Source organism: Oncorhynchus kisutch, linkage group LG10 (assembly GCF_002021735.2).
Source record: "Oncorhynchus kisutch isolate 150728-3 linkage group LG10, Okis_V2, whole genome shotgun sequence".
Lineage (NCBI taxonomy): Eukaryota > Metazoa > Chordata > Actinopteri > Salmoniformes > Salmonidae > Oncorhynchus > Oncorhynchus kisutch.
In genome coordinates, this window is record NC_034183.2 from 6,673,169 (window position 1) to 6,700,143 (window position 26,975).

Below are 26,975 nucleotides of genomic sequence, written 5' to 3' on the forward strand. Positions count from 1 at the left end.
AACTGCCTTGATCCACCTTGCCGGCTGGGGGATTCGAACCTGCAACCTTTTGTTTACTGGTCCAACGCTCTTAACTGCTAGGCTACCTGCTGCTCATGTAACCATAGTTAACTGCCTTCATCAAGGGTAGAACAGCTGATTTTATAATAAATTATTGGCACCTTTGCCAGTTTGTCTATTCGAACCAACAACCTTCTGGTTACTGGCCCAACGCTCTAACTGCTAGGCTGAAGGTAATCACCAGGCTGATTTTGTAGTTGAGGTTCGGGTATCGCCCCATGCAGTGCCAATCATAATAAAAACGAAGACTCGTCAGCAAAATACCCTCTCCGTTATATCTGGGAAATGTGAATTCCTTTGTCTCGTTGTATTCAATGCTACCACTGAATTAGTAAATATCTCATGGTCTTACTGCCACCATGGAATTATGACTCCGAATTTTTAGCATTTGGCATCTCTCAAGGACTAAGATTTTTTGTTTACATAGAATATTAGGAATGCCAAATAACGCAACCCAACCCTGTATTTTGGCTGTTAATCAACCTCTGAATTCCCCCAGATTGACAGACAGGATTTTACTTTGGAGGTTGAAGAAGATCACCCCCCCCAACCCCAACCCCAACCCCAACCCCAGGACTGTGTTATAATTTATCCTATTTATAGTTCCACAGGAATCTGAAAACAGACATAATATTAGCCTTTTTATTTGATTTATTTTACCTTTATTTTACTAGGCAAGTCAAATTCTTATTTTCAATGACGGCCTAGGAACAGTGGGTTACCTGCCTGTTCAGGGGCAGGACAACAGATTTGTACCTTGTCAGCTCGGGGATTTGAACTTGCAACCTTCCGATTACTAGCCTGTGGCTCGACAGATGGTCTTACATACATGCCACATTTTAAAGAAACTGAAGTATCAGTATTCCTACTTCGATAATAGCTGACTTTCTTGTTGTTAAGAAGGCATCGGTTGATTTGGATGATATAGTGTTTTCATGTTTTCATATCATTTTTAAACCTTTATTTTACTAGGCAAGTCAGTTAAGAACAAATTCTTATTTTCTATGACGGCCTAGGAACAGTGGGTTAACTGCCTGTTCAGGGGCAGAACGACAGATTTTGTACCTTGTCAGCTCGGGGGTTTGAACTTGCAACCTTCCGGTTACTAGTCCAACGCTCTAACCACTAGGCTACCCTTTTCAATGACGGCCTAGGAACAGTCTAATCAGATAGTCTAATTGACCAATTGAGACTTTAAGACATTAGATTCCCAGTGTATTTTGTTTTCTTAAAATGGATTTCCTAAGATATTCTAGCAAAGTCTGTTTCTGCAAGGTCTTTGGCATGTCATGGCTGTAGTGAGCTATTGGTACAAGATTTCCCCCTCTTGCGGCCCAATATTTGAATAGAGGCCACATACAGGATATTGGAGTGAGTAGCACTGTATAGGAAGGTAGTGTATAGGAAGGTACTGGATATGAAGGTAGTGTATAGGAAGGTACTGTATAGGAAGGTAGTGTATAGGAAGGTAGTGTATAGGAAGGTAGTGTATAGGAAGGTACTGTATATGAAGGTAGTGTATAGGAAGGTAGTGTATAGGAAGGTAGTGTATAGGAAGGTAGTGTATAGGAAGGTAGTGTATAGGAAGGTAGTGTATAGGAAGGTAGTGTATATGAAGGTAGTGTATAGGAAGGTACTGTATAGGAAGGTAGTGTATAGGAAGGTACTGTATATGAAGGTAGTGTATAGGAAGGTAGTGTATAGGAAGGTAGTGTATAGGAAGGTAGTGTATAGGAAGGTACTGTATAGGAAGGTACTGTATAGGAAGGTAGTGTATATGAAGGTAGTGTATAGGAAGGTAGTGTATAGGAAGGTAGTGTATAGGAAGGTAGTGTATAGGAAGGTAGTGTATAGGAAGGTACTGTATAGGAAGGTACTGTATAGGAAGGTAGTGTATAGGAAGGTAGTGTATAGGAAGGTAGTGTATAGGAAGGTAGTGTATATGAAGGTAGTGTATAGGAAGTTAGTGTATAGGAAGTTAGTGTATAGGAAGTTAGTGTATAGGAAGGTAGTGTATAGGAAGGTACTGTATATGAAGGTAGTGTATAGGAAGGTAGTGTATAGGAAGGTAGTGTATAGGATGGTAGTGTATAGGAAGGTAGTGTATAGCTTGTTAAACTGTATAGGAAGGTAGTGTATAGGAAGGTAGTGTATAGGAAGGTAGTGTATAGGAAGGTAGTGTATAGGATGGTAGTGTATAGGAAGGTACTGTATAGGAAGGTAGTGTATAGGAAGGTACTGTATAGGAAGGTACTGTATAGGAAGGTAGTGTATAGGAAGGTAGTGTATAGGAAGGTAGTGTATAGGAAGGTAGTGTATAGGAAGGTAGTGTATAGGAAGGTAGTGTATAGGATGGTAGTGTATAGGAAGGTAGTGTATAGCTTGTTAAACTGTATAGGAAGGTAGTGTATAGGAAGGTAGTGTATAGGAAGGTAGTGTATAGGAAGGTAGTGTATAGGAAGGTAGTGTATAGGAAGGTAGTGTATAGGAAGGTAGTGTATAGGATGGTAGTGTATAGGAAGGTAGTGTATAGGAAGGTAGTGTATAGCTTGTTAAACTGTATAGGAAGGTAGTGTATAGGAAGGTAGTGTATAGGAAGGTAGTGTATAGGAAGGCAGTGTATAGCTTGTTAAACTGTATAGGAAGGTAGTGTATAGGAAGGTAGTGTATAGGAAGGTAGTGTATAGGAAGGTACTGGATATGAAGGTAGTGTATAGGAAGGTACTGTATAGGAAGGTAGTGTATAGGAAGGTAGTGTATAGGAAGGTAGTGTATAGGAAGGTACTGTATATGAAGGTAGTGTATAGGAAGGTAGTGTATAGGAAGGTAGTGTATAGGAAGGTAGTGTATAGGAAGGTAGTGTATAGGAAGGTAGTGTATAGGAAGGTAGTGTATATGAAGGTAGTGTATAGGAAGGTACTGTATAGGAAGGTAGTGTATAGGAAGGTACTGTATATGAAGGTAGTGTATAGGAAGGTAGTGTATAGGAAGGTAGTGTATAGGAAGGTAGTGTATAGGAAGGTACTGTATAGGAAGGTACTGTATAGGAAGGTACTGTATAGGAAGGTAGTGTATATGAAGGTAGTGTATAGGAAGGTAGTGTATAGGAAGGTAGTGTATAGGAAGGGATAGGTAGTGTATAGGAAGGTACTGTATAGGAAGGTACTGTATAGGAAGGTAGTGTATAGGAAGGTAGTGTATAGGAAGGTAGTGTATAGGAAGGTAGTGTATATGAAGGTAGTGTATAGGAAGTTAGTGTATAGGAAGTTAGTGTATAGGAAGTTAGTGTATAGGAAGGTAGTGTATAGGAAGGTACTGTATATGAAGGTAGTGTATAGGAAGGTAGTGTATAGGAAGGTAGTGTATAGGATGGTAGTGTATAGAAGGTAGTGTATAGCTTGTTAAACTGTATAGGAAGGTAGTGTATAGGAAGGTAGTGTATAGGAAGGTAGTGTATAGGAAGGTAGTGTATAGGATGGTAGTGTATAGGAAGGTACTGTATAGGAAGGTAGTGTATAGGAAGGTAGTGTATAGGAAGGTACTGTATAGGAGGTAGTGTATAGGAAGGTAGTGTATAGGAAGGTAGTGTATAGGAAGGTAGTGTATAGAAGAGTGTATAGGAAGGTAGTGTATAGGAAGGTAGTGTATAGGATGGTAGTGTATAGGAAGGTAGTGTATAGCTTGTTAAACTGTATAGGAAGGTAGTGTATAGGAAGGTAGTGTATAGGAAGGTAGTGTATAGGAAGGTAGTGTATAGGAAGGTAGTGTATAGGAAGGTAGTGTATAGGATGGTAGTGTATAGGAAGGTAGTGTATAGGAAGGTAGTGTATAGCTTGTTAAACTGTATAGGAAGGTAGTGTATAGGAAGGTAGTGTATAGGAAGGTAGTGTATAGGAAGGCAGTGTATAGCTTGTTAAACTGTATAGGAAGGTAGTGTATAGGAAGGTAGTGTATAGGAAGGTAGTGTATAGGAAGGTACTGTATAGGAAGGTACTGTATAGGAAGGTACTGTATAGGAAGGTAGTGTATACGATGGTACTGTATAAAGAATTAAAGAGAATGTTTAGCTTGTTTTGGCCGTGAGCCCAACTGTAAAGTAATGTACCTGTCTCTATCCTCTCAACTGTAAAGTAATGTACCTGTCTTCCTTAACTCTGGTACTGTAAAGTAATGTACCTGTCTCTATCGTCCTCAATTCTGGTACGAGAGAGTGAGAGAGAGAGAAGAGTGAGATAAAGAGAGAGAGAGAGAGAGAGAGAGAGAGAGAAGCAGGCAACAAAGCGGGTCATATAGCCAATGTCAAATCTCTGAAAGCAATTCTGCATCACTAACTATCATGTTGTTCACCAGAAACTGGATGCGAATAGAGTCTTGAGGGCATTTAGCTTCAAAGTCAGTAGCAAGGGAAACTGTTTGTTGAGAAAGTTGACATATAATAATATATATATGGTAATAACTTTAATGCTTTCAGGCCCTAAGGGCTATTGCTGTTTAGTTATACCACTGGGCTGGAGCGTTGCATTGCATTGCAATCCTTTTACTGAGGGAATGACCGAGAGGGGAGGAATGGGCTCTTTTGTTTTGCTTTGAGCTTGCATGGCGCAATGGAACCAATGGAACCAACAGAACCAACGGAATAGAATACTGTAAACCTCGACCATCTGGCACTTCTGGCAGGCTAAAAGTATTGTCTGTTACAGAGCTGCTGGTGTGGGTTTGTTACAGAGCTGGGGATGGTGGGTCTCCTGATGCTGGTGTGGATCTGTTACAGTGCTGGGGATGGTGGGTCCCCTGATGCTGGTGTGGGTTTGTTACAGAGCTGGGGATGGTGGGTCTCCTGATGCTGGTGTGGGTTTGTTACAGAGCTGGGGATGGTGGGTCTCCTGATGCTGGTGTGGGTCTGTTACAGAGCTGGGGATGGTGGGTCTCCTGATGCTGGTGTGGGTCTGTTACAGAGCTGGGGATGGTGGGTCTCATGATGCTGGTGTGGGTGTGTTACAGAGCTGGGGATGGTGGGTCTCCTGATGCTGGTGTGGGTCTGTTACAGAGCTGGGGGTGGTGGGTCTCCTGATGCTGGTGTGGGTTTGTTACAGAGCTGGGGATGGTGGGTCTCCTCATGCTGGTCCGTTACAGAGCTGGGGATGGTGGGTCTCCTGATGCTGGTGTGGGTCTGTTACAGAGCTGGGGATGGTGGGTCTCCTGATGCTGGTGTGGGTCTGTTACAGAGCTGGGGATGGTGGGTCTCCTGATACTGGTGTGGGTCTGTTACAGAGCTGGGGATGGTGGGTCTCCTGATGCTGGTGTGGGTCTGTTACAGAGCTGGGGATGGTGGGTCTCCTGATGCTGGTGTGGGTGTGTTACAGAGCTGGGGATGGTGGGTCTCCTGATGCTGGTGTGGGTCTGTTACAGAGCTGGGGATGGTGGGTCTCCTGATGCTGGTGTGGGTGTGTTACAGAGCTGGGGATGGTGGGTCTCCTGATGCTGGTGTGGGTCTGTTACAGAGCTGGGGATGGTGGGTCTCCTGATGCTGGTGTGGGTGTGTTACAGAGCTGGGGATGGTGGGTCTCCTGATGCTGGTGTGGGTCTGTTACAGAGCTGGGGATGGTGGGTCTCCTCATGCTGGTGTGGGTCTGTTACAGAGCTGGGGATGGTGGGTCTCCTCATGCTGGTGTGGGTCTGTTACAGAGCTGGGGATGGTGGGTCTCCTGATGCTGGTGTGGGTCTGTTACAGAGCTGGGGATGGTGGGTCTCCTGATACTGGTGTGGGTCTGTTACAGAGCTGGGGATGGTGGGTCACCTGATGCTGGTGTGGGTCTGTTACAGAGCTGGGGATGGTGGGTCTCCTGATGCTGGTGTGGGTGTGTTACAGAGCTGGGATGGTGGGTCTCCTGATGCTGGTGTGGGTCTGTTACAGAGCTGGGGATGGTGGGTCTCCTGATACTGGTGTGGGTCTGTTACAGAGCTGGGGATGGTGGGTCTCCTGATGCTGGTGTGGGTCTGTTACAGAGCTGGGGATGGTGGGTCTCCTGATACTGGTGTGGGTCTGTTACAGAGCTGGGGATGGTGGGTCTCCTGATGCTGGTGTGGGTCTGTTACAGAGCTGGGGATGGTGGGTCTCCTGATGCTGGTGTGGGTGTGTTACAGAGCTGGGGATGGTGGGTCTCCTGATGCTGGTGTGGGTCTGTTACAGAGCTGGGGATGGTGGGTCTCCTGATGCTGGTGTGGGTGTGTTACAGAGCTGGGGATGGTGGGTCTCCTGATGCTGGTGTGGGTCTGTTACAGAGCTGGGGATGGTGGGTCTCCTGATGCTGGTGTGGGTGTGTTACAGAGCTGGGGATGGTGGGTCTCCTGATGCTGGTGTGGGTCTGTTACAGAGCTGGGGATGGTGGGTCTCCTGATGCTGGTGTGGGTGTGTTACAGAGCTGGGGATGGTGGGTCTCCTGATGCTGGTGTGGGTCTGTTACAGAGCTGGGGATGGTGGGTCTCCTCATGCTGGTGTGGGTCTGTTACAGAGCTGGGGATGGTGGGTCTCCTCATGCTGGTGTGGGTCTGTTACAGAGCTGGGGATGGTGGGTCTCCTGATGCTGGTGTGGGTCTGTTACAGAGCTGGGGATGGTGGGTCTCCTGATACTGGTGTGGGTCTGTTACAGAGCTGGGGATGGTGGGTCACCTGATGCTGGTGTGGGTCTGTTACAGAGCTGGGGATGGTGGGTCTCCTGATGCTGGTGTGGGTGTGTTACAGAGCTGGGGATGGTGGGTCTCCTGATGCTGGTGTGGGTCTGTTACAGAGCTGGGGATGGTGGGTCTCCTGATACTGGTGTGGGTCTGTTACAGAGCTGGGGATGGTGGGTCTCCTGATGCTGGTGTGGGTCTGTTACAGAGCTGGGGATGGTGGGTCTCCTGATACTGGTGTGGGTCTGTTACAGAGCTGGGGATGGTGGGTCTCCTGATGCTGGTGTGGGTCTGTTACAGAGCTGGGGATGGTGGGTCTCCTGATGCTGGTGTGGGTGTGTTACAGAGCTGGGGATGGTGGGTCTCCTGATGCTGGTGTGGGTCTGTTACAGAGCTGGGGATGGTGGGTCTCCTGATGCTGGTGTGTTACAGAGCTGGGGATGGTGGGTCTCCTGATGCTGGTGTGTTACAGAGCTGGGGATGGTGGGTCTCCTGATGCTGGTCTGTTACAGAGCTGCTGCTTACTGTTAATTTTGTTTGATAGTTTAATTCACTTTTGTTTTATCTATTTCACTTGTTTTGGCAATGTTAACATATGTTTCCCCATGCCAATAAAGCCCCTTTGAATTTAAATGAAACTAAATAAATGTAATTGAAACTAAATAAAGCCTTTGTGAATTGAGAGAGCTACAGAGACTCGGAAGAAAGTGGTATGTTGTTTCAGCTGACCTAGAAACCTGTTCACTCTCCCTAAAAGAAGATAAGGGGAAAGTGAACCCATATTTATCTCTGAGCTCAATAGGTCATGTTTGTAGAGACTGGGCTTGAAAGATGGTCAGTCAGTTAGGCAGACTGTTACAATATTACATCTCTATTATTACCTTCCTCCTTCTTCTTCTTCTTCCTACTCTCATCTCTTACTAAGCAGGTTATTTCATGAGAGATTGAACATGGCACTCGCTGTTTAATATACCTGGGGCCAATTTCTCCCCAATACTTTAGTCAATTAACAGACCTGCCGGCCGCAATGAAATCTACAGCAGGATTAATACACCCTCCGTTTCAGTGGCTCCGACGACGTTGTTCTGATCAGCAACTGTCTGCTCGCAGAGAAATGGAAAAAATACATGTTTGGAACTGATCATTGATCGCATGGTGCACGAATGAATGAAATCAATTGATTATTGAATGTTATCGATGGACATAGCTTTGTAGGATTTAAATATACACCGGCTGTTCAACGCTTAAACTCTGTAACGAATATTTTTGAATGGCTGTCGCAGTTCACGAATTATAGGTCTATTGGGGCAAATCTCCCATTCCGCTAAGTGTCGTTCACAATCTAGTCCGGTTGCGCCTGCAACTAGACCTTGTTTTCAGATGTATCAATAAATAATCTTATTTATATGCCTAGCAATCACAAATGTACATTGTTTGAAGCACAGTTTTAGAAATTTCAGTCACAGTTGACAGCTCCGATAAGTCCCCCAAATGGTGAACGAGATGGCTTTTAGAATCATGATTTCTTCCAAGTTTTTTTGGGGTTCATCGTTCGCAGGTAGGGAGTCCTGCATGCTCTGGGCATTACTGACTCAAATGAACAGAATGAGTCCAAAGATGAGTTATTTTGACTGAACGAGTCAAACAGATCAGATTCTGTAAAAACAGAAACTTTCAATGAAAGTATTTAGACCCCTTTTAGACCCAGCCTTATACTAAAATGGATTAAATTAAATGTTCTACACACAATACCCAATATTAACAAAGCGAAAAACAAGTTGACATTTTTGCAAATGTATTTTAAAAAAACACAAAAAAACGATACCTTAATTACATAAGTATTCAGACCCTTTGTTTTGAGACTCTAAATTGAGCACAGGTTGCATCCTGTTTCCATTGATCATCCTTGAGATGTTTCTACAACTTGATTGGAGTCCACCTGTGGTAAATTCAATTGATTGGACATGATTTGGAAAGACACACACCTGTCTATATAAGGTCCCACAGGTGACAGTGCATGTCAGAGCAAAAAAAAAAACAAGCCATGAGGTTGAAGGAATTGTCTGTAGAGCGTAGAGACAGGATTGTGTCATGGCACAGATCTGCGGAAGGGTACCAAAACATTTCTGCAGCATTGAAGAGATCATTACACTATGACGTCATAACGGAGGACACACCCTCTTGCCGTTCTGTTAAGGACAGAAGAGATACAGATATCTATTAGATAATTATTTGGGGAAGGATCATTACACTATGACGTCATAACGGAGGACACACCCTCTTGCCGTTCTGTTAAGGACAGAAGAGATACAGATATCTATTAGATAATTATTTGGGGAAGGATCATTACACTATGACGTCATAACGGAGGACACACCCTCTTGCCGTTCTGTTAAGGACAGAAGAGATACAGATATCTATTAGATAATTATTTGGGGAAGGATCATTACACTATGACGTCATAACGGAGGACACACCCTCTTGCCGTTCTGTTAAGGACAGAAGAGATACAGATATCTATTAGATAATTATTTGGGGAAGGATCATTACACTATGACGTCATAACGGAGGACACACCCTCTTGCCGTTCTGTTAAGGACAGAAGAGATACAGATATCTATTAGATAATTATTTGGGGAAGGATCATTACACTATGACGTCATAACGGAGGACACACCCTCTTGCCGTTCTGTTAAGGACAGAAGAGATACAGATATCTATTAGATAATTATTTGGGGAAGGATCATTACACTATGACGTCATAACGGAGGACACACCCTCTTGCCGTTCTGTTAAGGACAGAAGAGATACAGATATCTATTAGATAATTATTTGGGGAAGGATCATTACACTATGACGTCATAACGGAGGACACACCCTCTTGCTGTTCTGTTAAGGACAGAAGAGATACAGATATCTATTAGATAATTATTTGGGGAAGGATCATTACACTATGACGTCATAACGGAGGACACACCCTCTTGCCGTTCTGTTAAGGACAGAAGAGATACAGATATCTATTAGATAATTATTTGGGGAAGGATCATTACACTATGACGTCATAACGGAGGACACACCCTCTTGCCGTTCTGTTAAGGACAGAAGAGATACAGATATCTATTAGATAATTATTTGGGGAAGGATCATTACACTATGACGTCATAACGGAGGACACACCCTCTTGCCGTTCTGTTAAGGACAGAAGAGATACAGTTGAAGTGGGAAGTTTACATACACCTTAGCTAAATACATATAAACGCAGTATTTCACAATTCCTGACATTTAATCCTAGTAAAAATTGTCTTATGTTAGTTTAGTATCACCACTTTATTTGAATGTGAAATGTCAGAATAATTGTAGAGAGAATTATTTATTTCAGCTTTTATTTCTTTCATCACATTCCCAGTGGGTCAGAAGTTTACATACTAATTGAGTGTATTTGGTAGCATTGCCTTTAAATGGTTTTAACTTGGGTAAAATGTTTCAGGTAGCCTTCCACAAGCTTCTCCCAATAAGTTGGGTGAATTTTGGCCCATTCCTCCCGACTGTCACGGCTTCCGTCTGACTGTGGCTCCCTTGCCTGTTTGGGCCTACTAGCCGCCACCGTTCCCTTTTTCGTTTTCTATTTGTTTTGTCTTATTAGTTGCACCTGTGTCTTTTGTGTTTGCTTGATGGGCTTCCTTATTTATAGCTAGGCTACCCGCCCTTGTTTTGTGCGGGATTACACTTATGTTACGTGTGTGTGATTTTGATGTTCGTGTTCCGGACCTGGTACCCTGTGTGTTCTGGGTTGGTCCACATTTTTCCGCGCCCTGTGTTGTGGGCATTGTTTTCTGTGCAATTATTAAAGTGCACTTCTTCCTGTGGAAATATATGCTCTTTGCGCCTGATTCCTCCTCACGCATCTGTGACACTGACAGAGCTGGTGTAACTGAGTTGGGTTTATAGGCCTCCTTGCTCGCACATGCTTTTTCAGTTCTGCCAACAAATGTTCTATGGGATTGAGGTCAGGGCTTTGTGATGGACACTCCAATACCTTGACTTTGTTGTCCTTAAGCCATTTTGCCACAACTTTGGAAGTATGCTTGGGGTCATTGTCCATTTGGAAGACCCATTTTCGACCAAGCTTTAACTTCCTGACTGATATCTTGAGATTTTGCTTCAATATATCCACATAATTTTCCATCCTCATGATGCCATCTATTCTGTGAAGTGCACCAGTCTCTCCTGCAGCAAAGCACCCCCACAACATAATGCTGCCACCCCCGTGCTTCACGTTTGGGATGGTGTTCTTCGGCTTGAAAGCGTTCCCCTTTTTCCTCCAAACATAACGATGGTCATTATGGCCAAACAGTTGTATTTTTGTTTCATCAGACCAGAGGACATTCCTCCAAAAAGTACAATCTTTGTCCCCATGTGCAGTTGCAAACCGTAGTCTGGCTTTTTTATGGCGGTTTTAGAGCAGTGGCTTCTTCCTTGCTGAGCGGCCTTTCAGGTTATGATATAGGACTTGTTTTACTGTGGATATAGATACTTTTGTACCTGTTTCCTCCAGCATCTTCACAAGGTCTTTTGCTGTTGTTCTGTGATTGATTTGAACTTTTCAAGTACGTTCATTTCTAGGAGACAGAACGCATCTCCTTCCTGAGCGGTATGACTGCTGCGTGGTACCATGGTGTTTATACTTGCGTACTATTGTTTGTACAGATGAACGTGGTACCTTCAGGCATTTGGAAATTGCTCCCAAGGATGAACCAGAGTTGTGGAGGTCTACAATTTTCTTGTCTGATTTCTTTTGATTTTCCCATGATGTCAAGCAAAGAGGCACTGAGTTTGAAGGTAGGCCTTGAAATACATCCACAGGTACAACTCCAATTGACTCAAATTATGTCAATTAGCCTATCAGAAGCTTCTAAAGCCTTGACATTATTTTCTGGAATTTTCCAAGCTGTTTAAAGGCACAGTCAACTTAGTGTATGTAAACTTCTGACCCACTGGAATGGTGATACAGTAAATTATAAGTGAAATAATCTGTCTGTAAACTATTGTTGGAAAAATGACTTGTGTCATGCACAAAGTAGACGTCCTTACTGACTTGCCAAACTATAGTTTGTGAACAAGAAATTTGTGGAGTGGTTGAAAATGAGTTTTAATGACTCCAACCTAAGTGTATGTAAACGCCTGACCTCAACTGTACTTGGTTGGAACAGAAATTAATCTTCTGCCTTTCTCCCAATATCAGACACATTGAGAAACACAGAGTCAGCACCACTGGATGAAGTGGTGGATGACCTGACAAACATTTGTTTTTAACCTCTCTCCATCTAATCCTAACCTCTAATCCTAACCTCTCTCCGTCTAATCCTAACCTCTCTCCCTCTAATCCTAACCTCTCTCCCTCTAAACCTAACCTCTAATCCTAACCTCTAATCCTAACCTCTCTCCTTCTAATCCTAACCTCTAATCCTAACCTCTCTCCCTCTAATCCTAACCTCTAACCCTAACCTCTCTCCCTCTAATCCTAACCTCTAATCCTAACCTCTCTCCATCTAATCCTGACCTCTCTCCCTCTAATCCTAATCTCTAATCCTAACCTCTCTCCCTCTAATCCTAACCTTTAATCCTAACCTCTCTCACTCTAATCTAACCTCTAATCCTAACCTCTCTCCCTCTAATCCTAAACTCTCCCTCTAACCTTAACCTCTCTCCCTCTAATCCTAAACTCTCTCCCTCTAATCCTAACCTTTAATCCTAACCTCTCTCACTCTAATCCTAACCTCTCTCCCTCTAATCCTAACCTCTCTCCCTCTAACCCTAACCTCTCTCCCTCTAATCCTAACCTCTCTCCCTCTAATCCTAACTCTCTCCATCTAATCCTAACCTCTCTCCATCTAATCCTAACCTCTCTCCATCTAACCTCTATCCCTCTAATCCTAACCTCTCTCCCTCTAATCCTAAACTCTCTCCGTCTAATCGTAACCTCTCTCTGTCTAATCTTAACCTCTCTCTGTCTAATCCTAACCTCTCTCCGTCTAATCCTAACCTCTCTCTGTCTAACCTCTCTCTCTCTCTCTCTCTCTCAGGCCATCCCGTGTAGGAGGATCCTGTGTCGTGCCAGCGCTCCCTCTGGTTCCTTCTTCGCCAGAGACAACACAGCTAACTTCCTGACCTGGTGTCGTCAGGTGGGGGTGGGAGAGACCTGCCTGTTTGAGTCTGAGGGACTGGGTGAGTACGGATGTGGGTCCATTTGCCTTAATGCTCTGTATTCATTATTTCAAGTTACAAGACAACTGACCAAATCGCAGATCTCAGTTCCTTCTCATTAGGTTTTAGAACAAGGCATCTGAACGTTTCCTGAATTCACTGAAGTCAAATGAAATAACCTCAATCCTGGCGAGAAGAGTACACTTCCTCTGATCACCGTCGGTCAGGTTTCCCCCTCTCTCCCCACCCCTGTCCCCCTCTCTCCCCACCCCTGTCCCCCTCTCTCCCCACCCCTATCCCCCTCTCTCCCCACCCCTGTCCCCCTCTCTCTCCACCCCTGTCCCCCTCTCTCTCCACACCCCTGTCCCCCTCTCTCTCCACCCCTGTCCCCCTCTCTCTCCCCACCCCTGTCCCCCTCTCTCTCCACCCCTGTCCCCCTCTCTCTCCCCACCTGTCCCCCTCTCTCTCCACCCCTATCCCCTCTCTCTCCCCACCCCGGTCCCCCTCTCTCTCCACCCCTGTCCCCCTCTCTCTCCCCACCCCTGTCCCCTCTCTCTCCATCCACCCCTCTCCCCCTCCCTCTCTCCCCACCCCTCTCCCCCTCCCTCTCTCCCCACCCCTCTCCCCCTCCCTCTCTCCCCACCCCTGTCTCACTCCCCCCACCCCCTGTTTCTCCCAACCCATCCCCCTCTCTCCCCACCCCTGTCCCCCTCTCTCCCCAGTCCTGTCCTCCTGCCCCAGCGAATAAAATCACTTACAGCCCAGACAGAGACCATCCTCTCCTCTCCATTCCTCTCCCTCTCTACAACAGCTCATCTTCTGTTGTCCACAGACTCCATCCACAATAGCTTGACTTCACACAATACCCACTTGGACAGCAGACTGTCCTGAGAAGGCTGAGACTGCCTTGGCTTACCAAATGACTGATATGAACTGTAATGTGTATTTTAAGCAGCTGTTCACTGTACAGAACATCCCAGGAAACAGAGTAAGAGAAGACAGACAGTGGGGAGTTAGCTGGCTGGCTGGAGGGAGAATGTTATGTAGAGAGTTTTAGAGAGTTTTGTGTTGCTCTCGTCTATGCTGTTAAAGTCTACGTCAGTGCCTAGGTTCTGCATTATGGTCTGTGTCCCAAATGGCACCCTATTCCCTATATAGTGCACTACTTTGAATCAGAGCCCTATGGCACGGACAAAAGTAGTGCCCCTATATAGGGAATAGGTTGCCATTTGGAACACAAGCAGTATATGTCTGAATTTAATGTGAAGATGATCTCAGAGCATCTCTTGAAATATGCATGAGAATACCTAGCCTTTTAAACCTGATTGATGAAGGCCACGTCAGCCGAAGAGGTGCAGACGATTCGCATGTTTTTTTCTCTCTCCTGGTCGGTTTTCTGGCTGACGGTTGGTTTATTCCCCTCTTGTTTTCAACCCCAGCCAGCTATGCTCCTAGACATTTTTTTTTTTTATTCAGTGAAAAATAAATCTGGATAATTTAGGACTAGAATGGAATTGAACTTGATTGTCCATCCAAGGCCAGTTAGCGTGGTCACAACCACAGTGTGTTACAACAGGGTAGCTAAGCTAACTGTCCTGTTCCCTCAAGGCTAGTTAGTGTGGTTACAACAGGGTAGCTAAGCTAACTGTCCTGTTCCCTCAAGGCTAGTTAGTGTGGTTACAACAGGGTAGCTAAGCTAACTGTCCTGTTCCCTCAAGGCTAGTTAGTGTGGTTACAACAGGGTAGCTAAGCTAACTGTCCTGTTCCCTCAAGGCTAGTTAGTGTGGTCACAACCACAGTGTGTTACAACAGGGTAGCTAAGCTAACTGTCCTGTTCCCTCAAGGCTAGTTAGTGTGGTCACAACCACAGTGTGTTACAACAGGGTAGCTAAGCTAACTGTTCTGTTCCCTCAAGGCTAGTTAGCGTGGTCACAACCACAGTGTGTTACAACAGGGTAGCTAAGCTAACTGTCCTGTTCCCTCAAGGCTAGTTAGCGTGGTCACAACCACAGTGTGTTACAACAGGGTAGCTAAGCTAACTGTCCTGTTCCCTCAAGGCTAGTTAGCGTGGTCACACCCAGAGTGTGTTACAACAGGGTAGCTAAGCTAACTGTCCTGTTCCCACTCTTACTCCTTCTTGCCTTCTTTTCCCTGTGATGGATTGAATAGTGTATCATCACGGTGTAGCTGTACGACAACAGGTTTGGAGAACTATTGCTGTCATGATGCATGGTGTGCTGTGTCACATGTCATCATCCCCATCGATCCTCCCACTGTCTGTCACTGTGTTCGTGGGAGTCTAGTTTTAGTCTAGAAATTCCTGTTTTGTCCGATCTTCAAAAAAAAAAAAATCCTGGAGCTGTTTTAAGCCCCCAAAACGCATGTTCACCTTAAACTACCACACCAATATTAAAAAGGTAATCTTTAACAAACAACACTTCTCATTTCCTCTCACGCCCATTGGCATGTGCGTATTTGAGTTTTAAACCACTTTAACCCAGTTTCAATTAGACATTATTACCACCTGGTCATTTGAGATGTGTTGCAAGGAAGATCATTCGCTTAATTAATGAATTAATATTGATTTCTCCTGTTAGTTCTTCACAAGCAGCCACAGGAAGTGTGTCTGTGTCTCCTCCAACTGGGAAGGATCGCATCTCGGTAAGAAAGAATTGATGAGGGATTTTTTCCCCTTATTTTTCATTTTTAAAAATGATTAAAATTAAAATGCCTTCAATATCAATTGAATTTGTATGTATGTTTATATATTATATACATGTGTATTTAAATAGAAGTTTAATTTACCTTTTGATGACATCCTGTCAGAGACGATTATCCTCATTCTGTAAACATATCAAACCTAAAGGAGTGAGGTAGTCACACTCCTCAAATATTTAACATTTTTTGGATTGAGAGAGTGATGAAATGGCAGTGGGCCAGATTCAACTCCATGCTGCAGTGGTATGGATCATCTGTGTGATGAAACTGCAGTGGGCCAGATTCAACTCCATGCTGCAGTGGTATAGATCATCTGTGTGATGAAACAACAGTGGGCCAGATTCAACTCCATGCTGCAGTGGTATAGATCATCTGTGTGATGAAACAACAGTGGGCCAGATTCAACTGCATGCTGCAGTGGTATAGATAATCTGTGTGATGAAATGGCAGTGGGCCAGATTCAACTCCATGCTGCAGTGGTATAGATCATCTGTGTGATGAAACAACAGTGGGCCAGATTCAACTCCATGCTGCAGTGGTATGGATAATCTGTGTGATGAAACTGCAGTGGGCCAGATTCAACTCCATGCTGCAGTGGTATAGATAATCTGTGTGATGAAACTGCAGTGGGCTAGATTCAACCCCATGCTGCAGTGGTATAGATAATCTGTGTGATGAAACAACAGTGGGCCAGATTCAACTCCATGCTGCAGTGGTATAGATCATCTGTGTGATGAAACGACAGTGGGCCAGATTCAACTGCATGCTGCAGTGGTATAGATCATCTGTGTGATGAAACAACAGTGGGCCAGATTCAACTCCATGCTGCAGTGGGCCAGATTCAACTCCATGCTGCAGTGGTATGGATAATCTGTGTGATGAAACTGCAGTGGGCCAGATTCAACTCCATGCTGCAGTGGTATAGATAATCTGTGTGATGAAACTGCAGTGGGCTAGATTCAACCCCATGCTGCAGTGGTATAGATAATCTGTGTGATGAAACTGCAGTGGGCCAGATGGTGCAATGGTATATAGATCCAAAAAACAGTGGCTTTGACTGCCAGACCACCACCCTAGGCCACTTTAAACCATTGCATTGTTGAATATTTGTTTCTGATTGGCTTGAAGGGCATTCTAGGGCGTTATTTTCCTTTAGTAACACACAGTATATTTTCACGATAGAATTCAAAAAGGCTATCGTTCATAAATGTTCTATGTTTGAGCTGGTTTTGAAAATCAAAAGTCGAATTGGAAATATTATTGACATTGTTGAATTCGATTTTCATAATAGCAAGCTAGGACTGATGGTTTGGTTATCTAAACTAGCAAGTCTGTTTGGTTTCCACGGCAACTACTGTAGCGATCTAAGTTATCATGTTAGCTACTTCGGTGGCTGTTGAACACATTTCTACCGGGAAATGTAACACATTTCTACCGGCAAATGTGTTAAATTATAGACATGGTATAAAAGACATGGAAAATAATGCAACTCCGTGAAAGGTCATTTCCTCTCAGCTGGCGCGTTGTGGAACACACCTTCCACGTTGTTTATTATTCTCTGATGACGCGTTGTGGAACACACCTTCCACGTTGTTTATTATTCTCTGATGACGCGATGTGGAACATACCTTCCACGTTGTTTATGTTGTGGAACACTCCTTCCACGTTGTTTATGTTGTGAAACACACCTTCCACGTTGTTTATGTTGTGGAACACACCTTCCACGCTGTTTATGTTGTGGAACACACCTTCCACGTTGTTTATTATTCTCTGATGACTCGATGTGGAATACACCTTCCACGTTGTTTATTATTCTCTGATGACTCGATGTGGAACACACCTTCCACGTTGTTTATTATTCTCTGATGACGCGATGTGATACACACCTTCCACGTTGTTTATTATTCTCTGATGGCGCGTTGTGGGACACACCTTCCACGTTGTTTATGTTGTGGAACACACCTTCCACGTTGTTTATTATTCTCTGATGACGCGTTGTGGAACACTCCTTCCACGTTGTTTATTATTCTCTGATGACGCTTTGTGGAACACACCTTCCACGTTGTTTATTATTCTCTGATGACGCGATGTGGAACCTACCTTCCATGTTGTTTATGTTGTGGAACACACCTTCCACGTTGTTTATGTTGTGGAACACACCTTCCACGTTGTTTATGTTGTGGAACACACCTTCCACGTTGTTTATTATTCTCTGATGACGCGTTGTGGAACACACCTTCCACGTTGTTTATTATTCTCTGATGACGCGATGTGATACACACCTTCCACGTTGTTTATTATTCTCTGATGGCGCGTTGTGGAACACACCTTCCACGTTGTTTATGTTGTGGAACACACCTTCCACGTTGTTTATTATTCTCTGATGACGCGTTGTGGAACACACCTTCCACGTTGTTTATGTTGTGGAACACACCTTCCACGTTGTTTATGTTGTGGAACACACCTTCCACGTTGTTTATTATTCTCTGATGACGCGATGTGGAACACACCTTCCACGTTGTTTATTATTCTCTGATGACGCGTTGTGGAACACACCTTCCACTTTGTTTATTATTCTCTGATGACGCGATGTGATACATACCTTCCACGTTGTTTATTATTCTCTGAAGGCGCGTTGTGGAACACACCTTCCACGTTGTTTATGTTGTGGAACACACCTTCCACGTTGTTTATTATTCTCTGATGACGCGTTGTGGAACACACCTTCCACGTTGTTTATTATTCTCTGATGATGCGATGTGATACACACCTTCCACGTTGTTTATTATTCTCTGATGACGCGTTGTGGAACACACCTTCCACGTTGTTTATTATTCTCTGATGACGCGTTGTGGAACACACCTTCCACGTTGTTTATTATTCTCTGATGGCGCGATGTGGAACACACCTTCCACGTTGTTTATTATTCTCTGATGACGCGTTGTGGAACACACCTTCCACGTTGTTTATTATTCTCTGATGGCGCGTTGTGGAACACACCTTCCACGTTGGTAATGATTTTCCATAGAACGCATAGCCCCTCGTTGATTATCCCTTCAGTAATATATACCTTAATGTAAACTGCTTTTCCAATGGTCTCATTCTTTAGGTACAACGTGGAGCCTCCTTGGCTTATCAAGCTGGAGAAGGAGATAGAACAGGAGGAGATAGCACCCCTACCTTCACCTGTCTCCCCCTCTCCAACGCCCCCATCCTCCTCTCCTTCCAAGTGCTCGTCGTCTAGCCAGAAGAGCACAGGGAAGCTGTTGGATGATGCAGTGAGTTGGGTGGAATGCTGAACTGCTGAACTTTTTCATGGATATTTCTGGGAATTACCAGTAATTTGTGGTGGTTTTCGACCCTTATTGACCTCCCTACTCATCTGGTGTTTAACTATAACAAAAATCCCCACAAGAATAGTAAACAAACAAGACATTTGATCAACTGGGGATATTTTATTAGTCCCCACAACGTAGAATTCTATTTCTAGAGGGTTAAGGTTAGAATTAGGGTTAAAGCTGTTGTTGTTGGGGGAGGCCAGAGAGAGGTGCTGATTCTGGAGGTAGGCTGCTCATATGACTGTTGCATGGAGTCGACCTTTTCTGAGGAGCTGCTTAAATTCCAGCCCCCTCATCACCCCTGAACAGGCTTTTCTGAGGACAACTTAAATTCCAGCCCCCTCATCACCCCTGAACAGGCTTTTCTGAGGACAACTTAAATTCCAGCCCCCTCATCACCCCTGAACAGGCTTTTCTGAGGACAACTTAAATTCCAGCCCCCTCATCACCCCTGAACAGGCTTTTCTGAGGACAACTTAAATTCCAGCCCCCTCATCACCCCTGAACAAGCCTTTTCTGAGGACAACTTAAATATCAAATCAAATTGGTTTATATAGCCCTTCGTACATCAGCTGATATCTCAAAGTGCTGTACAGAAACCCAGCCTAAAACCCCAAACAGCAAGCAATGCAGGTGTAGAAGCACGGTGGCTAGGAAAAACTCCCTAGAATGGCCAAAACCTAGGAAGAAACCTAGAGAGGAACCAGGCTATGAGGGGTGGTCAGTGCTCTTCTGGCTGTGCCGGGTGGAGATTATAACAGAACATGGCCAAGATGTTCAAATGTTCATAAATGACCAACATGGTCAAATAATAATAATCACAGTAGTTGTCGAGGGTGCAGCAAGTCAGCACCTCAGGAGTAAATGTCAGTTGGCTTTTCATAGCCGATCATTAAGAGTATCTCTACCGCTCCTGCTGTCTCTAGAGAGTTGAAAACAGCAGGTCTTGGACAGGTAGCACGTCAGGTGAACAGGTCAGGGTTCCATAGCCGCAGGCAGAACAGTTGAAACTGGAGCAGCAGCACGGCCAGGTGGACTGGGGACAGCAAGGAGTCATCATGCCAGGTAGTCCTGAGGCATGGTCATAGGGCTTAGGTCCTCCGAGAGAGAGAAAGAGAGAATTAGAGAGAGTGTACTTAAATTCACACAGGACACCAGATAAGACAGGAGAAGTACTCCAGATATAACAAACTGACCCTAGCCCCCCGACACATAAACTACTGCAGCATAAATACCAGCCCCTCATCACCCCTGAACAAGCCTTTTCCGAGGAGCTGCTTATATTCCAGCCCCTCATCACACCTGAACAGCCTTGGATATCAGTGCAGGCTTGCTGTGTTGATATTGGGAAGTCTGGGTCATGTTTACAGGCTGACTGTACCTGGCCTTCAGATAGCAGTCTGGGCCATGTTTACAGGCTGACAGTGGCTGGCCTTCAGATAGCAGTCTGGGCCATGTTTACAGGCTGACTGTACCTGGCCTTCAGATAGCAGTCTGGGCCATGTTTACAGGCTGACTGTACCCGGCCTTCAGATAGCAGGCCTACATCAGATGAGGATATAGAGGTACTGCTCTGTATCAGCAGTCATGGGCAGCCTTGCTGTGTGGAGGAGAAGGTGCTGTCTGTTTCCCCAGGGGTTCCAGAAGGTGATGTCTGTTTCCCCAGGGGTTCCAGAAGGCGCTGTCTGTTTCCCCAATGGTTCAGAAGGTGCTGTCTGTTTCCCCAGGGGTTCAGAAGGTGCTGTCTGTTTCCCCAATGGTTCCAGAAGGTGCTGTCTGTTTCCCCAATGGTTCCAGAAGGTGCTGTCTGTTTCCCCAATGGTTCAGAATGTCCTGTCTGTTTCCCCAATGGTTCAGAAGGTGCCGTCTGTTTCCCCAGGGGTTCCAGAAGGTGCCGTCTGTTTCCCCAGGGGTTCCAGAAGGTGCCGTCTGTTTCCCCAGGGGTTCCAGAAGGTGTCGTCTGTTTCCCCAGGGGTTCCAGAAGGTGTTGTCTGTTTCCCCAGGGGTCCAGATATCTGTCCTAAAATGTGAATTTGTGTCTTCAAATCAAGTATTTTAAAGTGTGTGTGTGTGTGTGTGTCAGGTGAAGCATTTCTCGGAGGACCCTCCCTGCAAGTGTCCCAATAAGTTCTGTGTGAAGAGACAGGCCCAGGGCCGCTACCGCGTTGGAGAGAAGATGCTCTTCATCAGGGTGGGTGGAACACATCACACACACACATCACACACATCAAACACATTTCACACACACACACCGTGTAGGATAGAAGATGCTATTCATCAGAGTGGGTGCAACACATCACACACACACATCACACACGTCAAACACATCACACACACACACACATACAATCACACACACACACACACACACCGTGTAGGATAGAAGATTCTATTCATCAGGGTCGGTTGCAACACATCAAACACACACACACACACACAGACACCGTGTAGGATAGAAGATGCTATTCATCAGGGTCGGTTGGAACACATCACACACACACACATCAAACACACACACACACACACCGTGTAGGAGAGAAGATGCTATTCACCAGGGTCGGTTGCAACACATCACACACACACACATCAAACACACACACACACACACCGTGTAGGAGAGAAGATGCTATTCATCAGGGTCGGTTGCAACACATCACACACACACACATCAAACACACACACACACACCGTGTAGGATAGAAGATTCTATTCATCAGGGTCGGTTGCAACACATCAAACACACACACACACAGACACCGTGTAGGATAGAAGATGCTATTCATCAGGGTCGGTTGCAACACATCACACACACACACATCACACACACACACACACACATACAATCACACACACACACCCCGTGTAGGAGAGAAGATGCTATTCACCGGGGTGGGTGACACCTCATCTTTATAACTTGTTACACAAGAACCTTGTTTTTGTTTGTTTAAAGGGGGAACTCCACTTCCCTTTGGTATTTGTTGTTGTTGTTTGTAGAGACGGTGTGAAATGGAGGGTTAACCAGTGAACGAACCTCTGGAACAAGAACTTTGTTTTTCTAACATGATTTTCTATTTACACACGGTTCAGCCACTTAGCTCGCAGGCAGCTGGACTTTCAATTGGGCGTGGACAGTCCCTGCCTGAAGTTACTTTGACCAAATGTTTTGGGTTTAGGGTGGGATCAAATCTGAAGCATTGAAAACTGGTGTATTTGATTTACTGTACGTGATTTACACTGGGGTTGTGTTGTTACATATTGCTGTGAATATTCCCATGTGAACAAATACTATGGGATACTATAGTACTTACTATGGAATTCTATTGTAAACTCATAGAATTATATTGTAAACTCTTATTATATTGTAAATTCATAGAATTCTATTGTAAACTCATAGAATTATATTGTAAACTCATAGAATTATATTGTAAACTCATAGAATTATATTGTAAACTCATAGAATTCTATTGTAAACTCATAGAATTATATTGTAAACTCATAGAATTATATTGTAAACTGTAGTATACTATAGTACTTACTATAGAATTATATTGTAAACTGTAGTATACTATACTACATACTGTAGTATCCCTCGATCATGTGTAATACTTACTATAAAATGTACGTATTCTACAGTATAGACTTAATCTCGGGCCTAACAACACCATGTCAATATATCCTCCAAACACTAACTTCTCGGGCATTATCACCTAATGGTAGTATGCTGTAAAATACTACAGTATTGTCCACACACAAAAAAACACAGTAGTAAAAACTACAGTAATGTCCGCAAAAACACTACACTTTTCCCCTCCGTATCCCAACTTGTATCACTCGTAAGGGAGAAACCTACACGCCAAATCTAGACCATATATTGTGTTCCCTCTAGGTTATAGAGAATAGCAGAAGCTCTGAACTCTCATGTCAGAACCCAGACCTACCTACAAACCTATGGAACATTTGGCTATTTTTGGTTTTCTCCAGTTGTTTTCCTCAAGGAGAAAGTCCCCAACACTTCTATGTCAAAGATAATTAAACCAAAATACTACAGCAATGTCCCCAAAAACACTACAGTAATTACTAGAGTATATTACAGCAATGTCCCCAAAAACACTACAGTAATTACTAGAGTATATTACAGCAATGTCCCCAAAAACACTACAGTAATTACTAGAGTATATTACAGCAATGTCCCCAAAAACACTACAGTAATTACTAGAGTATATTACAGCAATGTCCCCAAAAACACTACAGTAATTACTAGAGTATATTACAGCAATGTCCCCAAAAACACTACAGTAATTACTAGAGTATATTACAGCAATGTCCCCAAAAACACTACAGTAATTACTAGAGTATATTACAGCAATGTCCCCAAAAACACTACAGTAATTACTAGAGTATATTACAGCAATGTCCCCAAAAACACTACAGTAATTACTAGAGTATATTACAGCAATGTCCCCAAAAACACTACAGTAATTACTAGAGTATATTACAGCAATGTCCCCAAAAACACTACAGTAATTACTAGAGTATATTACAGCAATGTCCCCAAAAACACTACAGTAATTACTAGAGTATATTACAGCAATGTCCCCAAAAACACTACAGTAATTACTAGAGTATATTACAGTCCCCAAAAACACTACAGTAATTACTAGAGTATATTACAGTCCCCAAAAACACTACAGTAATTACTAGAGTATATTACAGTATGCAAGAACACTACAGTAATTACTAGAGTATATTACAGTATGCAAAAACACTACAGTAATTACTAGAGTATATTACAGTATGCAAAAACACTACAGTAATTACTAGAGTATATTACAGTATGCAAAAACACTACAGTAATTACTAGAGTATATTACAGTATGCAAAAACACTACAGTAATTACTAGAGTATATTACAGTCCCCAAAAACACTACAGTAATTACTAGAGTATATTACAGCAATGTCCCCAAAAACACTACAGTAATTACTAGAGTATATTACAGTATGCAAAAACACTACAGTAATTACTAGAGTATATTACAGTATGCAAAAACACTACAGTAATTACTAGAGTATATTACAGTATGCAAAAACACTACAGTAATTACTAGAGTATATTACAGTATGCAAAAACACTACAGTAATTACTAGAGTATATTACAGTATGCAAAAACACTACAGTAATTACTAGAGTATATTACAGTATGCAAAAACACTACAGTAATTACTAGAGTATATTACAGTATGCAAAAACACTACAGTAATTACTAGAGTATATTACAGTATGCAAAAACACTACAGTAATTACTAGAGTATATTACAGTATGCAAAAACACTACAGTAATTACTAGAGTATATTACAGTATGCAAAAACACTACAGTAATTACTAGAGTATATTACAGTCCCCAAAAACACTACAGTAATTACTAGAGTATATTACAGTATGCAAAAACACTACAGTAATTACTAGAGTATATTACAGTCCACAAAAACACTACAGTAATTACTAGAGTATATTACAGTATGCAAAAACACTACAGTAATTACTAGAGTATATTACAGTATGCAAAAACACTACAGTAATTACTAGAGTATATTACAGTATGCAAAAACACTACAGTAATTACTAGAGTATATTACAGTATGCAAAAACACTACAGTAATTACTAGAGTATATTACAGTATGCAAAAACACTACAGTAATTACTAGAGTATATTACAGTATGCAAAACACTACAGTAATTACTAGAGTATATTACAGTATGCAAAAACACTACAGTAATTACTAGAGTATATTACAGTATCAAAAACACTACAGTAATTACTAGAGTATATTACAGTATGCAAAACACTACAGTAATTACTAGAGTATATTACAGTATGCAAAAACACTACAGTAATTACTAGAGTATATTACAGTATGCAAAAACACTACAGTAATTACTAGAGTATATTACAGTATGCAAAAACACTACAGTAATTACTAGAGTATATTACAGTATGCAAAAACACTACAGTAATTACTAGAGTATATTACAGTATGCAAAAACACTACAGTAATTACTAGAGTATATTACAGTATGCAAAAACACTACAGTAATTACTAGAGTATATTACAGTATGCAAAAACACTACAGTAATTACTAGAGTATATTACAGTATGCAAAAACACTACAGTAATTACTAGAGTATATTACAGTATGCAAAAACACTACAGTAATTACTAGAGTATATTACAGTATGCAAAAACACTACAGTAATTACTAGAGTATATTACAGTATGCAAAAACACTACAGTAATTACTAGAGTATATTACAGTATGCAAAAACACTACAGTAATTACTAGAGTATATTACAGTATGCAAAAACACTACAGTAATTACTAGAGTATATTACAGTATGCAAAAACACTACAGTAATTACTAGAGTATATTACAGTATGCAAAAACACTACAGTAATTACTAGAGTATATTACAGTATGCAAAAACACTACAGTAATTACTAGAGTATATTACAGTATGCAAAAACACTACAGTAATTACTAGAGTATATTACAGTATGCAAAAACACTACAGTAATTACTAGAGTATATTACAGTATGCAAAAACACTACAGTAATTACTAGAGTATATTACAGTATGCAAAAACACTACAGTAATTACTAGAGTATATTACAGTACGCAAAAACACTACAGTAATTACTAGAGTATATTACAGTATGCAAAAACACTACAGTAATTACTAGAGTATATTACAGTATGCAAAAACACTACAGTAATTACTAGAGTATATTACAGTATGCAAAAACACTACAGTAATTACTAGAGTATATTACAGTATGCAAAAACACTACAGTAATTACTAGAGTATATTACAGTATGCAAAAACACTACAGTAATTACTAGAGTATATTACAGTATGCAAAACACTACAGTAATTACTAGAGTATATTACAGTATGCAAAAACACTACAGTAATTACTAGAGTATATTACAGTATGCAAAAACACTACAGTAATTACTAGAGTATATTACAGTATGCAAAAACACTACAGTAATTACTAGAGTATATTACAGTATGCAAAAACACTACAGTAATTACTAGAGTATATTACAGTATGCAAAAACACTACAGTAATTACTAGAGTATATTACAGTATGCAAAAACACTACAGTAATTACTAGAGTATATTACAGTATGCAAAAACACTACAGTAATTACTAGAGTATATTACAGTATGCAAAAACACTACAGTAATTACTAGAGTATATTACAGTATGCAAAAACACTACAGTAATTACTAGAGTATATTACAGTATGCAAAAACACTACAGTAATTACTAGAGTATATTACAGTATGCAAAAACACTACAGTAATTACTAGAGTATATTACAGTATGCAAAAACACTACAGTAATTACTAGAGTATATTACAGTATGCAAAAACACTACAGTAATTACTAGAGTATATTACAGTATGCAAAAACACTACAGTAATTACTAGAGTATATTACAGTATGCAAAAACACTACAGTAATTACTAGAGTATATTACAGTCCGCAAAAACACTACAGTAATTACTAGAGTATATTACAGTATGCAAAAACACTACAGTAATTACTAGAGTATATTACAGTATGCAAAAACACTACAGTAATTACTAGAGTATATTACAGTATGCAAAAACACTACAGTAATTACTAGAGTATATTACAGTATGCAAAAACACTACAGTAATTACTAGAGTATATTACAGTATGCAAAAACACTACAGTAATTACTAGAGTATATTACAGTATGCAAAAACACTACAGTAATTACTAGAGTATATTACAGTATGCAAAAACACTACAGTAATTACTAGAGTATATTACAGTATGCAAAAACACTACAGTAATTACTAGAGTATATTACAGTATGCAAAAACACTACAGTAATTACTAGAGTATATTACAGTATGCAAAAACACTACAGTAATTACTAGA

At 42.1% G+C, this 26,975-nt stretch overlaps 1 protein-coding gene across 2 annotated transcripts in view; it reads left to right on the forward strand.

Annotated features, from left to right (window-relative positions):
• LOC109897668 (growth arrest-specific protein 2-like) overlaps window positions 1-26,975 on the forward strand; it is a 55,964-nt gene that overhangs the window by 18,378 nt on the left and 10,611 nt on the right. For both annotated transcript variants that reach the window (XM_031832959.1, XM_031832958.1), the window contains exons 4-7: window positions 12,816-12,957; window positions 15,534-15,597; window positions 18,764-18,932; window positions 21,076-21,183. In XM_031832959.1, coding sequence (XP_031688819.1) covers window positions 12,816-12,957; window positions 15,534-15,597; window positions 18,764-18,932; window positions 21,076-21,183 — 483 coding nt within the window. The remainder of the gene's footprint in view (window positions 1-12,815; window positions 12,958-15,533; window positions 15,598-18,763; window positions 18,933-21,075; window positions 21,184-26,975) is intronic.